General features: G+C 43.2%; 2 protein-coding genes across 6 annotated transcripts in view; both read left to right on the top strand.

Moving 5' to 3' along the window:
- The window catches only part of LOC118428423, a 29545-nt gene extending 12667 nt beyond the window's left edge, over positions 1-16878 (top strand). For 4 of the 5 annotated variants that reach the window (XM_035838477.1, XM_035838474.1, XM_035838475.1 and 1 more), the window contains exons 5-13: positions 2862-2982; positions 3772-3837; positions 5056-5149; positions 5624-5765; positions 6162-6312; positions 7081-7230; positions 7849-7914; positions 8368-8484; positions 9013-16878. In XM_035838477.1, the coding sequence (XP_035694370.1) occupies positions 2862-2982; positions 3772-3837; positions 5056-5149; positions 5624-5765; positions 6162-6312; positions 7081-7230; positions 7849-7914; positions 8368-8484; positions 9013-15502 (7397 nt within the window). In that variant the 3' untranslated portion in view covers positions 15503-16878. The remainder of the gene's footprint in view (positions 1-2861; positions 2983-3771; positions 3838-5055; positions 5150-5623; positions 5766-6161; positions 6313-7080; positions 7231-7848; positions 7915-8367; positions 8485-9012) is intronic. The other variant, XM_035838478.1, reaches the window with a different exon arrangement.
- Positions 16879-17218: 340 nt separating this feature from the next.
- LOC118428424 (sia-alpha-2,3-Gal-beta-1,4-GlcNAc-R:alpha 2,8-sialyltransferase-like) overlaps positions 17219-20094 on the top strand; it is an 8034-nt gene continuing 5158 nt past the window's right edge. Inside the window, exons 1-2 of the mRNA XM_035838479.1 lie at positions 17219-17352; positions 18843-18984. Coding sequence (XP_035694372.1) covers positions 18869-18984 — 116 coding nt within the window. The 5' untranslated portion in view covers positions 17219-17352; positions 18843-18868. The remainder of the gene's footprint in view (positions 17353-18842; positions 18985-20094) is intronic.

Below are 20094 nucleotides of genomic sequence, written 5' to 3'. Positions count from 1 at the left end.
AGGCTAACACCTAGGGTAGGGTATCCCAGCTATTGACAGACAGTCCACATACACACCTCTGTACTGTAGTCCTCCTGGAAAATTAGATCCGAAATGGCCAATGGGGTGCTACTCTCGTGCTTCAGGAGATGTGAGTTAGTGCAAGATTGTGCAAGACTTGTAGGTAGGTTCAAGATGGCGGCTCGGTGAAGCGCGAAATCTGCGAATTTTGGCCAAATATCATCACAGTCCATCTAGAGTGCTGACCACAAATAATGTTATCTGGTAACACAAACACACCCAAAACAGTACCTCCATTTTTCATGAAGATGAATAACACGACTGCACTGGCAACCAGTGCTCCAAGGTCAAGAAGAAGTGTTCTGTCTTACTTACACACATTGACCTTGACCCTGTACTGGACCTTGAAAGAAATTTTCTGTACCATTGAGCCATGCTACATGATGAAAGGCTATTGAGTGATTGAGCACCAACAGCCTCAGGCTTGCCAGATGATCCCAAGGCAACATGGGAGCCCCTACCCTGTATGGTAATTCCCACCCCCCTGAGGATCTGTATTGACAAGTGCATGAGACATGAGCATCATTAGGCTGCAGGGGATTGTGGGTAGCCGACAGCTGGCTGGGGGCACACACACAGTGGTTTTTGTCTCCCTGGGTTCTTACTCCGGCTGGCAGTGGCAGGAAGGAAGGAAGGTGTCTGTGTAAGGGGCTGGCTTTTCCTCTCATGTATCATGGACTGTCTACATTGTCAGATGTAACGTCCTTGGTCAAGCTTACAGGTTAGAAGGCTCCTTGGAAGTCTTGGCAACGTAAACATTTGTTCAAGGGATGGGGTTGATGTTGATAATCAGTATTCCCACAGGACTACTGGTGTGTTGGCCAGTTTGGGCTCCTTCTTTTTCTGCTATGTCTGTCTTCAACTGTGTCCTGTCTATTTTGGTTGAAAGTCTACATGTATAGTATAAAAGCATTGTCATATCTTTGAATATATAGCCCTGCCCAAAATGCGTGGATTGTCATTCTTTTGAGGAGAAATTTGCCTGTCAACAAAATTATGCGGGGGAGAATGCATTTTAGAGGGTAAACTATGTAAAACTTTCCCAAAGGAGCATGCCTTCAGACAGCCTAGATTTCTTGCAATTTGGTACACAGTGCATATCCGTTTTCTACCGGGGCTCCTTGCACTCACTGCCCTAAAAATGTTTTAGAGCAGTGATTGCAAGGAGCCCCAGTAGAAATCTTCGGGTATCCAAGCTACACAATACATTGTTTTCCCCCATGTTTTCCCCATCCCCATAGAAGCCAAACACACTACAGTTGTGTTTGCAGGAATGCTGTTGATAATATTCAAAGCAGCACCACAGAAAAAAACTTGCTGTTTGCATGGAACTACAGTTGGTCTATTGTAATTCACTACTGGCTACGATTTTGAAAAGTTTTTCTTCTGGCCCAGGTTTGGTTAAAGTACACTTGATACCATCTGTTTCCCTGGCTGCTTTAGTATCATTCATTTGTTGTGATCCATGGTCCTCTTGTTGAAAATGATTAACTTTCTGTCTTAGGATGAAATGTCAGGCACAAACATAAAACGCTAGTTTACCTTTATCCGCGGGGTAACGTATATCCGTTGTTTTTCAAAACAGTGCATTTAGGCACATCAAGTCGACGGGTGGTAGTTTTAAGTCTGTTGACGTGATATCCCCAAATACCACGTCTTTATAAGCAACGGATATAGGTTACCCAACGGATAAAGGTGAACTAGCGATACTTATTTCTGCATAAAAACTTCCTACATCTAATTCAGGCTGCAAAAAACCATACCTAGCATGTTTCTTGAAGAACCCAATCACATAACTCAGCACTCAAGCACACTGACTAATGTTTATTGTCTCCTATTCCCATCTCATGAGGGCTAGACGTGCCTGCACATACAAATGTAGAGGTAATATTTCTGTCATTTAGTAGAAACAGGCTGTTTATGCTGTGGCAATTAAAGGACATGAAAGATTTATCATAGTGTACGCAGTAGTAGGTCAAGGACCCAAGTTGAAAACATTTTACAAAGATTAAGAGTGAGTTGTTTTTGTCATGCAAATTGAGGTCAGGCATTGTAGTAACTGAACCATGTAAATGAAGCTATTTGGTATTTATAGATTTTGGAGAGTCACACAAAGCAATTAATTTCTAACCTGTAGAGTTAAGATTGTGTCATGCTGACATGAGTCCCATATGCCTTCAGTTGAATTTTGGTTGGAGTTAGGTTAGGTATCATAATGGAAGTGAGGATACAACCGAAGGGTTTACAAAGGACAAATCACACCAATGGTAATTGACACCAATGCTGTCATCGCTGCACTCTATGCTATGGAGTAGCTCACAATCAGTCACATTGTTTTCTTTCGGTTACTAGCAAGACCGTCTCAAACTTAAAATTTCTGCTGCACTCATTGTTTGGGAGCCCATGTGTAATTTTTGTCGCCAGATCTGTCATTTTGAGTTTAGAAAAGGACATTTGCATCATTTTCACAAAATGTTCAAGTCTTGTCAAATTTCCTAATAGAATTTGAAATACACATGTAAAATGTTCAAGTTTGGGGGATTGGGTAAAAATTTTGTTCATCCCAACTGGCAAATTTGCTTTCCAGGACGAAGGTACAGGTCCTGGAGACAGCCCTGGTTACAGGTAATTTTCAGGGTAGGACAGTGGCTTTAGTAGTTAAGACAGTGAAACGTCAGCCTGCATTGCTTCATGCACCCTTTCTTCTTTGTCACAGGTAATCTTCAAGGGAGGACAATAAGCTTGTGAACTGTTAAATGCCAGCAACATTTTGTCATATTTTTTTTTTCTTTTCGTTCCAGGTAATCCTCAGGGCAGGACGATGTTGTCTGACGAGGATGACCTGTTGGTGACCTTTGTGTCCCTCCCGGAGACTGCACACTATCCGCACGCAAGGGGAGACTGTAAGATACACAGCTTCAAGTGAGTGATAATGTGTTATAATGATATTAATGATAATAATATCGGGTGTATTTGCAGCCAGTAGGTACCCAATATTAGGGTAGTGAGGCTGATTTATGTGATGGGACGAGCACGGGACCCATGCTGTACGTCCCTTCCAAAAGATGATTCCGTGGAATTCTTGGTCTGGCTACAGCATCCAGTCGTCCCTGGGTGGCCATCCAAGAACTGTCCGGACTGCACGTAGCTTAACTTCCGAGATCGAGGGATTGGGTGTGTCCAACGCGCCACCTAGCCATATATTATGATAGAATAGATATGTTAGTCCATGGGCCAGAGGACAAATCGGCACCTCACCCTTGTTTTAGACACAAAATTTATGGATCACTCAGATGGTGATAGGTTTGAAGACTGATTGCTGGTATAAAGCTACCATACGTCATATAGCTATCACATCAAAATATATACAAGGAGAATTTGCCACTGCAGAGGGTACCGATATGTGAAATTTGGGGTCCTGGCCCATGGACTATTTCTGCATACATGCTTTAGCACAGATGACATGCCAAATGCAGATAACAATCCAGGCAACAAAAATTCACTTATGCTTATAAACCATTACAGATGGAGATACTTGCGCAACTATAATTTTACCTGCACTAACCTCCACATGCAGGCATTATAAGTTATATAACATCCTTGATTTGCAACTGCTGTTAATATTCATTTACATCTGTAACATACCAAACCCATCCAATTCTAAGTGCCACTAAGCCACGTTAAGGAATGTGAACTTTCACTGCTTTACAGACAAATAGGAATTCAAAAGCTTGGCAAGTCATGGGGATACGGCAAATGGAAGTCTCTGCAGAGCAGGTGAAGAGTGAAGGATGGTTTACTGTATATGTGTGGGGTTGCTGGTGGTGCTCCCTTATTAACCCTCCATACATTTGTACACTTGGTTGCTGTGTTTTGCCAAGGGCTGTTCCACAACGTTTTCTTTTTTGAGGGGTATTAACAGGCGTATTAATATGTGTACTGGATCTATCTGTCCTATTGCATTCATGTAGGTACATATATGCAGGCCTTTTCATTTGCACCACGCAAATATCGTACACGTTGCATTATGGGCACTCCAAAGTACAAGCCTTGCCGTTCGATCACAAAGTCTGCAACAATTATGACCCCTTGAGCGCCCACAATTTCATTTTTACACAAGTTAATTCTTCCCTCAGCACACACTGACAGTGTTCTGTCTATCATTAGCTGCTAATCCTGTACAAAAGTTCACATGGAAAAAAGAGCAAAAAATACATGCACCATCTGTGAAAAGGTTAATGGAGTTACCTTTTGCACCATGAATGCAAATCAAACCATCTGGAAAGTTTACCTTCCTGTTGCTCTCCTGGAAATGAGTTGGAACAGCCCAGTTGGTTTGTTTGTGGTTGCTGTTTTTCAGGTGGTTGTCTGGGGTTTCCTGCTTTACTTGAAGTCTTCCGTATCATTGTAAATGTAGTGACTTTGTCAGGTCTTGTCAAGCTTTAAGTGTCCAGCATCTTAATCTACAGGCAGATGGATGGGGAGGCTAAGTCGTAACATTTTCCTAGCTGCCTGTTTCTGTGACAAAGTTGGACAAAGTATCCCCTAACATCTGCTTGGAGATACAGCCTTATACATGTATGATACATGGATACTGATTTGTAATTGTAAGTGGTCATCATTATTATCATTTAAAGAATTCTTTTTGTCCCACCTTCATGCTATGAAGCATTTCAGTTCAATTTCATCCATTTTATAGACCTAGATGAATTGTTAGAAAATTCCACAGGTGTGCTGCATTAGAAAGCTTGACGATGATGGATACTGACTACTTTATAAACATTGCCATAAAAGTGAATTAGACGTAGACAAACTTATCACATGGAGGATTGATGATATACAAACTTCCTTAACCAAACCTTAGGAAGGAAGTCAGGAATGACCAACAAAGGCATATGATGATGGACCACTTCCAACTACACACAAGCCTGCCCTGGGTTCTGTGTTTTTGTGTGACATGATTGGGTTCATAAATGTGCTTGTCTCTTTCTCCAGAGAGGTAGACCTGACAACGATAGGCCCAGTGGAAAGCAATGCCAAGTACTGTGAGAAGTGCTACTGCTTCATGTGTGATGTTCCTGCTAATCAGGTGGGTTCAAGTTTTAGTCGAAGGAAGGAAGGATAGAAAATTCAAAGTCATTTTGTTTTAGTGGTGAGATGCAGTTTTAAAGATTGCAGCTAAAACAATGAACCTTAAGTAACATTATCAAAACTACATACTGTGTCTACAGAGGCCCACATTTTAATGACTTTCTGTCACTTTCATCTGGGCAATACTGACTGGTTCTTTATCACTCTGCAGTGTTACACATGTGATCCCAAACATAAAGTATTGTCACATTTACATGGATATTGTTAAGCAGTAAAACTAAGAAACAAAACAATTGTAGGCTGTTTCTTGAAAAAAGTCATTTAGCCACCTTATGAAACACTCAAGAACAATAGTAACACAATAAAATACAATATTGGCAATGTGTTGAGTTTGCAGTGAAAGCCATAACAAATATTTAATGATTGACAGAATTTAAGAGTTGCTCTAAAGCATTTGTAATTCTTTTTGCAGTGTCAGCAATGGACAAACCCGGCAGGTGCCCATTGTAATGCCTACAAGTGCCCGTCCTGGCTGGCACAGCAGACATCCAAGCCCAGCCCTCTCCTGTCCAGACTCACTGTGGAACTTATGACACAAGAAGTACGGGACGCAGGTATGGAAATCCTTCATTTCCTTTTACACTTAAAAATCTTATGAAAAATGATAACTGTATTATGCATTTCTTGAAGATAGATATAGAGCAAAGCTGGAAGCTCTTAAAAGTTTTTTTTTTTTAATGCCACATATATTTTGAATATGAAAATTGTATTTTAACACCAATCTATATGGAACAACACACACACACACATACACACACACACACATACATGCAATTACTACCAAATACAAACTTCTTAGCAAAGGTAAGTAGAAAGCATGACTCACTTGACAAATTCAAAGTACTGCTGAAATGTACTGTGGCTTGATAACTTCCTCATACATCATTATTGTGTACAAGTGTCAAGTGTTTATTTTTTTCTTGAATGTACTCTCCTGTTGTGTCTCCCAGTGCGGAGAACAGATGAGCTGGTGAGGGGTATCCAGGAGGAGTATGTGACCTTCAGGAAGGGGAAGCCCTGCCTGTGCACCTGTCATCAGCTGGTGGCCGGGACCAGCTGGTGTGAAGTGTGCAAGGCACATCATCAAGTGGAACAGTATGAGTAAGTTGTATTCATTTTACTTTTAGCTTAGAATATGTACTATTTTTTTTTTACTCCTTTTTATTCGATGTATCTATCAAAGATCAGGAAGAAAGAAGTGTGCAAGGCCCATCACCAAGTGGAACAGTATGAGTAAGCATTTCATTTTTTTCTTTTCTTTTCATTTTACCAGGGAAACATCACTAAGGCTGCTGCCTGTTTTTCAGGAGTTCCTGGACACACATAAACAAACAACATACAATAATTGGGTAAATACTAATACACACATAACTTCGGAAAATGGTATAATGTAAGTCCTGCTAACGGCACTACTGTATCAGTCCGTTTTTAAAAGCTGCTTGTGTTGTCCGTTGTCTCTGTCCGGCAGATAGTTTGTTCCACACCGTAGGGCCCTGGAACTGCAGGCTACCTCTGAAGAACTGAACCTGAGCCTTTGGTACTGTAAACACATGCGGATCCAATTCTGACAGCTGTTTTGTAGCATACCATACACAAGCTATACACATTTTACTCCTACTTCAAGGAACTATCTCAAAAGGAGCTGTAATTGTAATATGTTGGCGGCTGTGCTACATTCGAAATTGACCCTTGACTTAATAATGGAAATATCATGAAAAATGAACAAGTGTGAAACAAGAAAAGACAGCATCAAAAATTGCATTTTTATCAATACATTCCCAGCGACTGTGAGCAAACACACACTTATCTGATACATTCCCGTCCTGCTGTAAGAAAGCATATACTAATGTTCAATCATGACTGTTGCAGCTACTCCCTTGTGAGAGAGAAGCTGCTGGATGCAGTGAAGGAGGCCAAAGCTGAGAGCCACATGGGGAGAGGTGATGCAGGCATGGTCATGCTGGACTCTCTCGTCCATGTACTGGTGCTGGAAAAGTCACCACCAAACTCAAGGCCAAAGTGAGTGTGCCTACATTTTTTTGGTGTGTGTTTTCACATGGGTAATGGTACAGTGCATTTGTGAACAAGGAAGTCACAAAGAAGTTGAGACTGGTATTCTGACATTACAAGTAACAGGTAACATTACAAATCACCTACACCAGACAAATTTTACCTGCACCACTCAGAATTTGGATCATATTAAAATTGCTTTGTAATCATTGCTATTTTTTCTTTTGTACTTTATAGGTGGTAACAGACAATGCAGCTAATAACAATACATATACAACTTTATTATCATAAGACATTTATGTATAAACCCAGTATACACATGTACTTAGACCAATGCAGGTTAGGTGCAGGTACACACCAAAAATACCTGCACAGCTCCAAGTTTACCTGCACTAACCTGCATATGCAGGTGGTATTTCGAGCCCTGGTACAGTACATGTACATTTTTATTTTGCATGTATGTATGAATTAGTGATAACACTATTAGAAGATAAGATAATTTTTTAAGTTGGCCTGGTATATATCGTGTGGAATGTTACAATGTCTAAGTTTAGGAATGATTTTACTATGATTAAAAAAAGACTGCTTGATATGATGATATTGATAATGTTATTTCTTTGTTGACAGTCGTAATGTGGGCTACAAAGTCTGGGAAACCAAGTTCTACCAGTCAAGGAATGAAATCATGAAAGAGTAAGTATGGAGATGTATACTGATTTAGGAGTAATACTTGTAGCCCAAATCAAAAGACAGTTCCCTGTTTTTAAAGTCATCCAAAGGAACATTTATAAAAATAATTTCTATCTTTGGCATTTGCTACTGCGGTTGCAGAAGTATTTTATATTAAATGCCACAAGAGATAAACCAGTTGTAATGTGTACAAAATTTTGCATAAAAGTAAATGGTAGAGGAGTATTCATTGCTGTTTTAAAAACAAAGCGATCTAACTCAGTATTTGCTATTAGTACTACTTTGTATTGTATAGGACTACTTCATCAAGCTAGATTTGATTAAGAAGTGTCCAGAAAATTGGGTATGGTTGTATGATTTCATAATCTCTACATAAAGTGACTTCTTGAATTGAAGAGCCTATGTTTGGAAGGAAACAGTAGGTTTATGTATATGTTGTTTGTTTTTTCTTTGTAGAATTGATGAGCTGTTGATGGATATCTTCGTGCTTGTCAAGACGACCCCAGCGCTTCGGAAATCAGTCGTTGCCAACCTCACTGAAATGCTCAACAGGGAGGGAGTCCGACATCCTTGGTATGATAGATGATTCCTGATAGTCATTGTTGTATACCAAATAAGTTGTATATACGATTAGACTTTCTTAAATTGTTTCTGACTGTCAGGAATTCTGTTAACTATATCTACAGAACAGTGGATGCTTTGCCTTTAATTAAACTGTTTTAGCTACTGGCCATGAATTAAGATAAGATGAAACAGAAGGAAATTTACCCGTAAGTAATTTCATCACGTAGGTAATTACTCATCATATAGTAAATTTCTTGTGAACACAACCAGGATGGTACTCACATCCAACGTTTCGATGTAATCATGATGATGGGGTCTGACAGACGTCGCAACTTTGGTTGTGAGTACCATCCTGGTTGTGTTTACAAGAGCTTTATACTATACAGTCTGACAGTCATGTCACTGCCTTAGCCCGGGACCTCAACTCTTCTTTGCCCCTGATGGGATTATCTGGGGGAAGTACAACATGTAGCAATGTAGATGTAGATGTAGATGTCTCCTCCATTGCTCTGATTTGAAGTTGATGTTCTTCTTCAGGGCTCTCTCAATAAGACAGTGGGAGGACCGTCTCCTGTCCCTGGTGCTGACCGGGGCAAATCTCACCGGCAGAAAGGGCAACGATGTTCTGTTGGAGCATTGCATGGTCATCAAGCGCCGAGTGGAGCGGCTGAAAATGGACGGGAACTACCGGCAGGCTGTGCGCTACCTGAAGTGCGTGAACATCCCAGCACATAATCTCGCTGGTCTGTCGTTGAGTCAAGAGAGGGCAGAGTTCCTGCAGTTGCAGCAACAAGTGCCTCTACTGTACACAAGGTGCGGCGCTTTCAGTGAAGCCTTCATGGCGTTGGCTTCAGGACCGGTGGACGCTAGGCACATCAGTGACTCTATAATTGCGAAAATGGACGGAGCAACCTTTCTAGACCTGATGAAGTCCCTCAGTACAAACCTGTGCGGCGTCAAGGGCTTACCCGCTCACAAGATCCTGTGGGCCTGCTTGGTAGCATTGACAATGAACGTGGGTGTACAGTTGAACTTGGAGTTCCTGATATGGTTTGTGCGATGGGCAGCCAACAGCACGACAGGATCAGAGACTCCCAGCCACGACGAGGCAGCCTGCAACAGGGCAAGGGCTTTGATACAAGCATCCCAGAAGGGTCTGCTCACAGTATCTGCTCTGAAAGAGTCTGAAGTTTTGTCGAAGCTAATTGTGACAGCCAGTGAAGCAGTCCTGTACCCACTATTTGCCCACAGACATGACGCGTACCTTGATCGAGTTGCCGCTGCCTTCGGCTCAAAACTTTGGGCGTTTGAGTGTTCCCTGAACAGCTGCACATTGTCCAGCGTGTTTGCATCCACTCACTTAGCTCAGTGGCTTCGGAAAAAGTACATCCCCGTCTATGGTGTGTTGAGGCTAAGGGACACGACATGGTCCAACATCCTGGTCAGTGCACCTCAGCCTGTGGCCGCAGTCCTCATCGAAGAAATGCTGAACGCCACCCCGATTGTCTACCCTACCATCTTTGCCTGTCTTCGATTCTTCACTTCAAAACTGGTGTCAGCCCCACAGGTGAAAATCGATACACGGCTGTTGGCAGCTTTTGCAAACCAAGTATTCCCAATGGCAAAAGCTGCAAACAAGACAACATTGGTCAGCAATATTGTAAAGTTGTCCTTCTTCAATGACCCAAATGAGGCATCTGTACTGGCCTTGAGAGAACTGTATGCCAAGGAGTGGCCAAAAGTTCTAGATTCGATGATCCGACTGCTTCCGGCAGAAAAGATGGAAGTTGCCCTCGTGTCCTGTTTCACTACTTGTGTGAAGAAGGGAGAAGTAGATATAGTAGTGCGTATGCTACATGCAAACCGTGCAGGTCACCCTAGCACCAAGACTGCCTATGACTTTGTACCTACGGTGCCAATCTTGGTAGAGAAGCTAGCAGACCAGCTCACTGAGCTTGAGAAAGATACAGCAATTCAAATGTGTGACAGCATCAAAGACTGGTTGAGGGATGAAAGTTATAGCCCCTTACTGTGCCAAAACTGCAACTATGACATACCTCTCATCTCGTTGAACGAGATCTGGAAGGCTGTTGGCTCACTTTGTCCAGACAGACTTGAACACATCCTTGCACATGCCATGAAGAGGCTTGGGAAGGCACTGACAACATTTCATATGGTGAAGCAATCCCAGAGAGTGTCCATAGTGTCTTGGCTGAAGAGAGTTGCAGCTGTCATGAAGAAGTTTGGGAAGAATCTGGAGTACCAAGTGCACCTGAGCTTCCTCACCTCGGCCATTTCGACAAAGAGAGGACTTGTGAAGGAGATCCAGAGCTGCCCGGAGTTAGCCGCAGACATCATACCAACGTGGCTGCTCCAGGAGTGGGAGGGAACATATTCCCGATCAATGTCTAAGTGGAGTGTCAAGTCATCGGGTCCAACAAAGTTAACCTTCAAGAAGACGGTAAGCCCTGGGCCTGTGTCGCCAGTTTCTGCCAACGTGTACAGCAGCAAAGGAGCAGACAAACAAGGTGCAGCCAGCCAGCTGTCAGATGCACCTGCAGCAGTATTCAAGGCAGGAGTGGACAACATCATGTCAATGCAACCCAGCCTGAAGGAGTCCAATAACAACATCCGGCCACCTGGAAATGGGGTCAAGGACATGAATAGCATGTCACTGGAAGAGATCCTGCAGTATAATTGCCCCCCACAGTCAAAGTCAGTGGTGAATGGCGAAGCTGTGCATCCAGCTACGTCGAAGGGGGGAAGTCCTGGAAGCATACAAGTACCCAACCAACCTTTAGATGCAAGGTATGCTCGACAAGGCACACCGAACAGCGCGATGGCAGTGAATGGAATGGTGCAGCCTAGCCATTTTAACCCAGGGAGTAACTGTGCAAGTCAAGCTCTGCACATGGTAGCTAGTCGAATGCATCGGTCCATCACTTCCACCCAATCCTCACCTCTCGAAAGCCAATTGATGGCTACAACTTCAGTAGCAGTGCCTCCACAGAGACCCATCTCTGGTATTGAGACCAACGGCAGTTCTACGATTGTGAGCAGTGCTGGGTCACAGCAAGCGCTCCTGAGACCTCCTCCTCCTCCACTTGTCAGTGATCTGAGTAATCGTGCTCCAGCAGACCAAGTGCCTTTGTTGCCACCTCACTCGCGGCCACCGCCAAATTATCAGGGCTACCTGAGATCAATGCAGAATTCTAACGTAACAACTCAACCCCTGCCAGTGCAATCGTCCGGCAGCCAAAGCATGGGAAGTTCTGGGCGTGTCCTGGACAGGATGGTCAACTTTGTGAATTCTTTGGGCTCTTCTTCCACTCCAGGACAGCCCATACCCCACATGACTCCATACCAGTTGACTCAGCCAGCAGGGTACCCTATAGACCTTCAGCACCTGTCAGCCGGACAGATTCTCCCACAGTTTCCCATGCAGCCTACAGGAAGCAGCTCCTCAGCAGCCACGAACGTGCCACAAAGTCTAGCAGTGCAGTCTGGAGGCCAGGTCACTGCCCAACAGTGCTCTACCACCGCTGTGTTGAATGTAAGACCAACTGTGCAGCATCAGCCGTTACACGATATCCAAAGCCAGATGGCAGCATCAGCAAGGACACATACTCCAGAACTAACACCTGCGCAGTTTCAACCAACCAGTAGCAGTGCAGTAGGGTTGTCGATACCTTTGTTTCAAAATTCACCCATGAGTGTAACCATGCCAGTAAGCAATGCGCAGCTCTTGAGATTCCCAACGACGTCAGAGCCAGTCCACGTGTTCATACCAAATGTTCACCAGAATCTCGGCAATGGCGTAGCAGTTCCTATGTCCGTAGTCCACCACCATCCCTCTCCACAACCCCTTGTGGTATCTTCCCAGCAGCTGCAGGCCATACATCCTGTAAGCATAAGCAGCAGCTTGCACAGCATTGCTGGTCAAGGAGTCGAAGGAGTGCCATTGTCTACTGGAGATACATTGGGGGCAGTAGGACAACAGACAGGAAGCCATACTGCGTTGAATGCCGATGCGCTACAACAGCAAATGCAAGCAGCAGTCAGCGCCCAGGACAAGGGCCCTGTTCCTGTTCATGTCACCTTCGTCCCCCCTCCGGTTAGACAGGATGAGGAGACGGAGTCAGATGATGAGTACACATTTGACACAACCATGCCCTCCCCACCGAGAAGTCTGGAGATGGACGAGATAGTACTGATCAGTGACAGCGAGGAGGATCAGATATCTGACAGCAAACTTGATGACGATTGTCACAACAAGGAAGTCCAAAGGCAAGATGACTTACCTGAAATGGATCCCTCCTCAAGTACCGAACAGAGTTTGGCTACAGAAAACTCTCAGACCGACACTGAACCCAAAGATGCACAAGAAACCTCAGATGTGGAACCACTGCTTAATATGTCCTGCGAGTCAATAGACAGTGATGTTGATGAACGCAGGACAGTTCCCCGACTAGGAAAAAAGGCTGCCAGTGAAAATGTTGTGACGACATCCTTGAATGTTCAGGAGAACACATCATTGTCTGAAAGGTCTCACCAAGCCAATCTAAGCAGTGGGGAAAGCAGAGTAGAAGTCCAGAATACATTGCCATCTGAAAGGTCTCACCAAGCTACTCTAAACAGTGAGGAAAATGGTCTAGAAGTCCAGAATTCACCTCTATCTGAAAGGTCTCACCAAGCCAGTGTAACCAGTGAGGAAAATGAAGTAGAAGTCCAGAATACACGTCTATCTGAAAGTTCTCACCAAACCACTTTAAGCAGTGACGAAAGTAGAGAAGAAGTCCAAAATACATCGTCATCTGAACGGTCGTACCAATCCAGCACAAACTCCAACGAGAGCAATGAAAGCCATGACCATAAGGAGACAGAACACACGCAAGATGAAGAAGAGACAGTTGTGCTGGAAAACAACGCCTCTTTTGAACCAGATCCAGACAACACAAACTTTTGGGAGAGCAAGAAAAGCCAAGAGGAAAATGAACATACTGAGACAGAACACATGCAAGTTGAAGAAGATACAGTTGTGCTGGAAAACAACACCTCTCCTGAACCAGATCCAGACAACACAAACTTTTGGGAGAGCAAGAAAGGACAAGAGGAAAATGAACATAATGAGACAGAACACATGCAAGTTGAAGGAGATACAGTTGTGCTGGAAAAGAACACCTCTCCTGAACCAGATCCAGGCAACACAAACTTTGGGGAAAGCAGCAAAAGCCATGAGGAAAATGGAGCAGAACGCATACAAGATAATAGAGAAGCTGTTGTGCCGCAATCCAATGCCTCCACTGCACAAGATCAATTTGAGGTTGAACCCGACGAAGGGTCCTCAATAGTGGCAAACTCGAATAACACTGCAGGTGTGGACGATGTTGTAAGTAACGCCAATGATAAAAAAGAAGTTGTGCTGCAACTCAATGCCGTTACTGAACCAGAGCAATCAGAGATTGAACCTGCCGAAGGGTCTTCCATGCTGGCAAACTCGGACATCACTGCAGGTGTGGACTATGTAAATGACACCACTGATATAAGTGATGATAATTGCTTTGAACAGGCCAGTTTGGACAAGGGAACTGCAAACCAAACATTAGAAGATGACAGCACAAGTGTACAGAAGCTAAGCACAACTCAGGACAATAACCCTGCAAACCCAGACTCTGTTGACATGCCCACTGAAAACTACGATGTCCAGCAAACGGACGAAAAAGAGTCTTCCGGCATTGAGAAGGCATCCTCAGCGAATGCGGACAGCCAGCTAGATACCCAAACAATGGTAAAGATACGCACTACTGAGCAACAAGCTTTGACTGTGAGAGAATATCCATCAAAAGAAACTGGTATCCAAATTTCCACAGCTGTGGCAGGTGTGGTAGCAAGGCTTGTCATTGATGTGGTCAAAGCAGCAGAGACATTCACCGACACAGTAGAGGAAAGTTCCAGCAGTACATGTACACAAATGACCACTACCAACGTGTCTGATGCACATCTTTCAAGGCCTTCTGCTGAAGATATCTGCAGCAATGCACAAACAAGCAGCTCTACTGAGATTGCAACAAACAGAAAGGACTCGAGGACAGGGAAGAAACGAAAGGCAGAAGCACTCGTTAATGATGTGGTGAAGAAAACAAAGAAGATGCCAAATGAGGAGTCCGATTCCAAAGAAGCGACTGCTTGTGACTACGAGAAGATTTCAAAAGACGCGACAGCTTGTGACGACGAGAAGAGGAATTCCAAAGAAGCGACTGGCAATAGCACAAAACGCAACAGTGGAAATGCCAAAGAGAATCGCAAAATTGCTCAGGAAAAAGGACCAAAAGACGTTCGCCCTAAAAAGTTACATAACGTAGAACGCAGAAACAAACTCACCCGTGCCATATCCGAACAAATCAGCACCAGAGCAAACGCTGGTAAAAATGGTAAGATGTTGAATTCGACTGGTAAAACGGTTGATCCCGTCAAAAAACGATCGGGAAAAGTTCGAGTGGATGACAGCCACACTCGTTCTGCTAGGAAAGATCGGGAGAGTGTTCGCAAAGATGGTCTCGTGTCCCTTAAAATCATGACCGTTGATGCAACTGCACAAGCCAGAGTAACCGTGCAAGAGTTGCAAACAGCAAAATGCAATGTTACTTTTGAACAACGGAAATCGAACAAGACTGCAAAGGAGAAACCGAACTGTAGGAGTATGGGACCACGAGCGAAGATGCTAAGAAGTAACAGCTGCGACAACACTGCAAAAGAAAGAAACACACTTCATCGTTGGCTAGGAAGATCGACAAAGGGAAAAAGTAGTGACCCTTCCAAACCTGCTGTCACTGGTAAGACATTGGATACGTACCAGAACGTACTGGTGAAGAAACGTATCCTAAACAGAAGCAGAATTCCACATGGTGTTAAGTTGCCACGAGGGCTGAAACTGAAGAAGTTTCCCGTTGTCAGACTTGAAAGAATTGACACAGATCACCACACCAGGAAACTGCGCCTGAGAAGAAGTCGTTCTCAACCGACCTGATGAACATCTCAGCTGCATCCTATCCAGATGTGTTGACCAGATGACATCATGTAAGGACCAGTGGAGGTATGGGCATCCCGACGCAGACCCGTAAAGACGTGGGATGCCATCACTGAAGACGCCCTTTCTAGCTATGTAGATCCCGCATATAGATTGTCGAGTCGAAATTCTGTCAGATTATATATATGTATAACATTTTAGTGATAGATTTAACATAACACGTGAGATTTTAAAAGTTCATTGATCGTAAACGCGATTGAAGATTGTATTTGCGAAAAAGTCACTTCGCACCAAAGAGTGTATGAGCAATATACATGATACGTTGCTGTTGAACATATATTGCCATTGACATCGTTATCTGGAAAAGCCGGATAAAATATGGATACTCAGGGGTCCAGCAATTCATTTGAACTGACTCAAGTCAAACCAAGAGCCATAACATGTCAGCACAATTGAATATTTTAGATCTATAGCGAAAGTCTAGTCAACCAGAGAAGTATACATTTCTACTCTACAATCTGGCGTTTGTTGTAAAAATGTACAGTCTTGTAACTTATAGACTTACAGCCAGTCGTTTTTCAGATGGTACCAATATGCTCCGTATTTTTGGAAATGTGGAAGAGTATTTTGACTCTGGTAGCTCGCTGTGTATTTTGCAGTCGTTGTAGCGTGATGTAGAAGTACTTACAAACAGTGACCGTAGCTTCATCAGTTTCACGTCGTAAGGCAATTTAAATCAGAATTGGTCAACACAGGCTTCGAGTGAAAAAAGGAGTAAACATCCCCGTGCCATAGTGTAAGATATCATGGCCTATGTAAATATGTAGTCACGTTTTAAAGTTAAGGTGGTCGGAGTCGTTCTAGGCTTCATCTTTGAATACACAGTCTCGAGTTGCAGCATGCTATGTTCTTTCATCCAGTGTAGTCGTCATGTTTATAGTACAGCTCTGTCGTTGTGAAGGAAAATGAAACGTTCGTTCCATATGCAAACGTCCGGAAGCTCTAAACTGAAGAAACTACGCCTCAGAGTCTGGCATCTGCAGAAGGTAGAACCAGCAGAACCCTTGATTGATCTGACATTTTAGAGAAACGAATTCCGCATTATGGAATATGGAATGGAGAAACGTTGAGGAACTGTACGTACTGGTACGCCGTAGTTTCGTCAGTTATTTTATTTAACCCATATATTAAGACTTCTGGTTAACGTTTCTATTGTTATTTCTTGTTTTATGTTATAACATTTCATTCACTTTGTTGAGTTGCAATGTGCGCTCCCAGCTCTCTGCAGTCTTCAATGATGTGGCAATCTGGTAAAGGTAACGGCCAGCATCGTGTCATGGTCTTACATTCCAAATAAAATATTTTTATATGCAGTACCTCTGTATGTTTTGATTTACCATGGATCAATTGTTGTAGGCTGGGTAACATCCGTTTTCTACCGGACCTCTTTGTTGACAGGGAGTGTATGAAGACCGGATCTGGTTTAAAGTGTAATGCTGTGTTTCAGTAAGACTTAGCCCACACCTAACGTTGTGAATGTATTTGGCAACCCATATGTAACTCAACATGCAACAGCCATGGGTTGCGGTTGTGCACGGCCAATAGTACCTGCGTGGGCGTGCCGACATATTACACCGAAACCGGTACATGTACCTACCAGCTGGTGCTGTAATATCCGCCTGCTTGGCGTGAATATGCAAAGTTTGTTTTGACCAGTCACCTACTTGCATATTCAGTCATCGCTGATTGTCTGGACAGGGCTCAACGTCTACACTTGCTCCATGCACAATCCGTCACCGATCAAGGGATCAAGAATTGCGTTCACCTTGACTGATTGGAATAAGAAGCAGGTAAGAATCGTCATATTTTTATTACCGTATTAACCATTGCAATAGTACGGAATTGTTTTTACGCTTTTCTATGGATGAATTTGGATAGGCGTGAATACCTAGAATGGCACTAAGAATAGAAAGTAACAATACGGGACAGGGTGTTGAGTTAAGCAACCAACCAGTCTAGTAGATGCTTTTTTTGTGTGTGTGTGGATGATAACCAACCAAGGTCATTTGTTAGACCGATAACCTAGTATCTTGGTTGGCTTTAAAGGTTTTATTTGACCTTCAATTCAAATGATAGGCTGTCCGTCGTTTAATTGCTCACCTGCAAACCATATATGAGGTATTTGTTTAGTATTACACTTTTGTCCCACATGTTTCCCTTGTTATGTATATGTATATATTGAATCATCCAGCGTATATGTAACTGACGACACCACCGCGATATCGAACAGGTTGGCCTGTTGAAGACATGGCATTACGCTGTGAACACTAATGTATTGACAAACGGCAAGCTGTCACCAGCACTTGTACGACATCGTTGTCTGTCATCACAGCGTTCTGAGCTGAATATTGCGAAAGACCTGTGAAAGATAATTAGAGATGAAAAAAATAGCTGGTTCATCAGGTAAAAAAAAGAGACATATTGCATGTTTTGGTGATTGATTGATAAAAAAAAGTACTTAATTTTAGAAAGGTGTAAATGTGTTATGTTCTGAACGTTTAGTAATGTTGTATAGCTATGGCCTATGCCATGATTCTGTAGTACCGAGCAACACCCTAAAGCTAAACTATCCGTTGGTCCTTACATAACATGAGGGTTTCCTGTCAGCTCCAATGGCTTATTCTTGTGTTGACTTAACACGGAGGTCGACTTAGACTCCATTTGCTAACCCTTGTTCCCTCTCACATCTCACCGCACACTTCATGTTCCATCTGAACTTCGCGGTTTTTACAATATTGTTCCCGACATCTGGACACGCGACCGGTACGTTAACTGGGCCTGTCTTTTGTTGAATGTCTCCCCCGAGGGCGTTAAATGCCCGCGACAGCTTTTAACTACGCCTGCTGTACGATTCAAGTTCTCCCACGAGAAGACTTAACGCTCGCCTGACTATTCATTACGCATAGTTTATAAAGCCGTCCGCGCTTTCTATTGTATAGCTTTGACTGACCCATAAAAGGAGCGGCCACTTAACGTCACAGTCTATTGGAGGTTTCTTCACTTACCTTTGTGTTTTATGACTCGAAATGATCATCTGATTCCCATGTAAGGAAGATGAATTGTTCTTGGTACAACAAAGAATTGCGGTGCATTTATCGATGCGTGGACTGCGTCCTCACGGAGTGCTTCATTCGTTATGGAGAAGGTAGTGGTTGTAAAGATGTAACACCACCCTGTATTTTTATCATTTCAACTTTTAACCCATCCTCCTTTGATTGTAATGGTTTCGGATTCTCCGCCAGAGGTTAACATGGCTTTTGTGTTGGTTATGACCTTACAGGTAGCTGCACGAGACTCAGTGTTGCCATGTTGGTGAGGAGGAGCAGAAAGAATGTGGTCGGTGCGGTGTTGTTCCTCTCCCTACCCATGGCCTACCTGGTGCTGTACGGTGCCGGAAAGTTGTTTCAACTGCATAGAGAATGGTACGTTATTCTAATTCTTCATTTAAAATCTTGTATATGTATGTGTGAAGTAACACATTTTAGAACGGAAATAGAGGCACCTGTGTGGTATTGTCGACCTGTCGCTGTTACGTTCAATTATGTACTTCCTGGTGACAGTTTATTGAAGTCAGCATGCCTGTTCATATACTAGTAGTCTCACATTAGTCAAATCATTGTAGCTTGGGTGTCATCCAGTTTAGTCTTCCACGACTTCTATACGAGTCCGAGTACGTAATGGTCCAATCGTTGCAAAGATACCAGTGCCTCGAACGTGACAACAAAATTTGTATTCAACATCTTTGAACATGCAGAGTTTGCCTTACATTCTAAGTTGCCGACCTCTCATTGTTGAACGCGATGTTATTAAAAAATGTGTAATGTGCCGAATGCCCACGTGTGCTGGCATTCATTGGGTATGTATCCTTTGCTTAAAGCTGCATTCTCATCTGTTTTATTTGGGGGTTGGGGGCAATTTTTGCGATTCTTAGCAAATGATGCGCGCAGCCCATTGATGTATCGGATCTCCCTATAAGTATAAGACAACAGTTTAGACGGCAGACATTTAGAATGAAGACTTAGGCTATGTTTTCCGGTCTGCGTGGGATATGAGTGGGTAGCACCATCAAATTTATGGGCAATGGATACGCATTTAAACGTTGTCCATTTGGTATCATAAACACATGACCCAACAATTATTTCTTTAGTCGTTACAATATGGCTATAGATATAGATTGTCACTCTATTCTCTAAATGACAGGTTAGAAATAGTGTAACATGCAGTTCTTAACTATGATTTTTGTTTGCAACGAAAGATACCATATTGTTTTCAAGCACAAATTATAAAGAAAACACTATTATGATGTCTGTAGGGTCTTGGGTTTTTAGAAATCCAATTGATGTGTTAAGGGACAGAACAAAAGTATATATTCTGACTGATTCTATTCTGGATATGTCCAGCAATGCTTCCTTTAGAGATCTTTAGACGATAAGCAATGCCATTATTACACTCCCTTGCAGTCTTCGGGAAGGGGCTGGGGAGGGGGGGGGGGTGGCATTGCTCCGCGATTTTCAACGTTGGCTATGTTCTAT

This window comes from Branchiostoma floridae, chromosome 13 (genome assembly GCF_000003815.2).
Source record: "Branchiostoma floridae strain S238N-H82 chromosome 13, Bfl_VNyyK, whole genome shotgun sequence".
Lineage (NCBI taxonomy): Eukaryota > Metazoa > Chordata > Leptocardii > Amphioxiformes > Branchiostomatidae > Branchiostoma > Branchiostoma floridae.
Note: the sequence above shows the minus strand (reverse complement) of the source record. Positions and strands in the feature narration are given on the sequence as shown.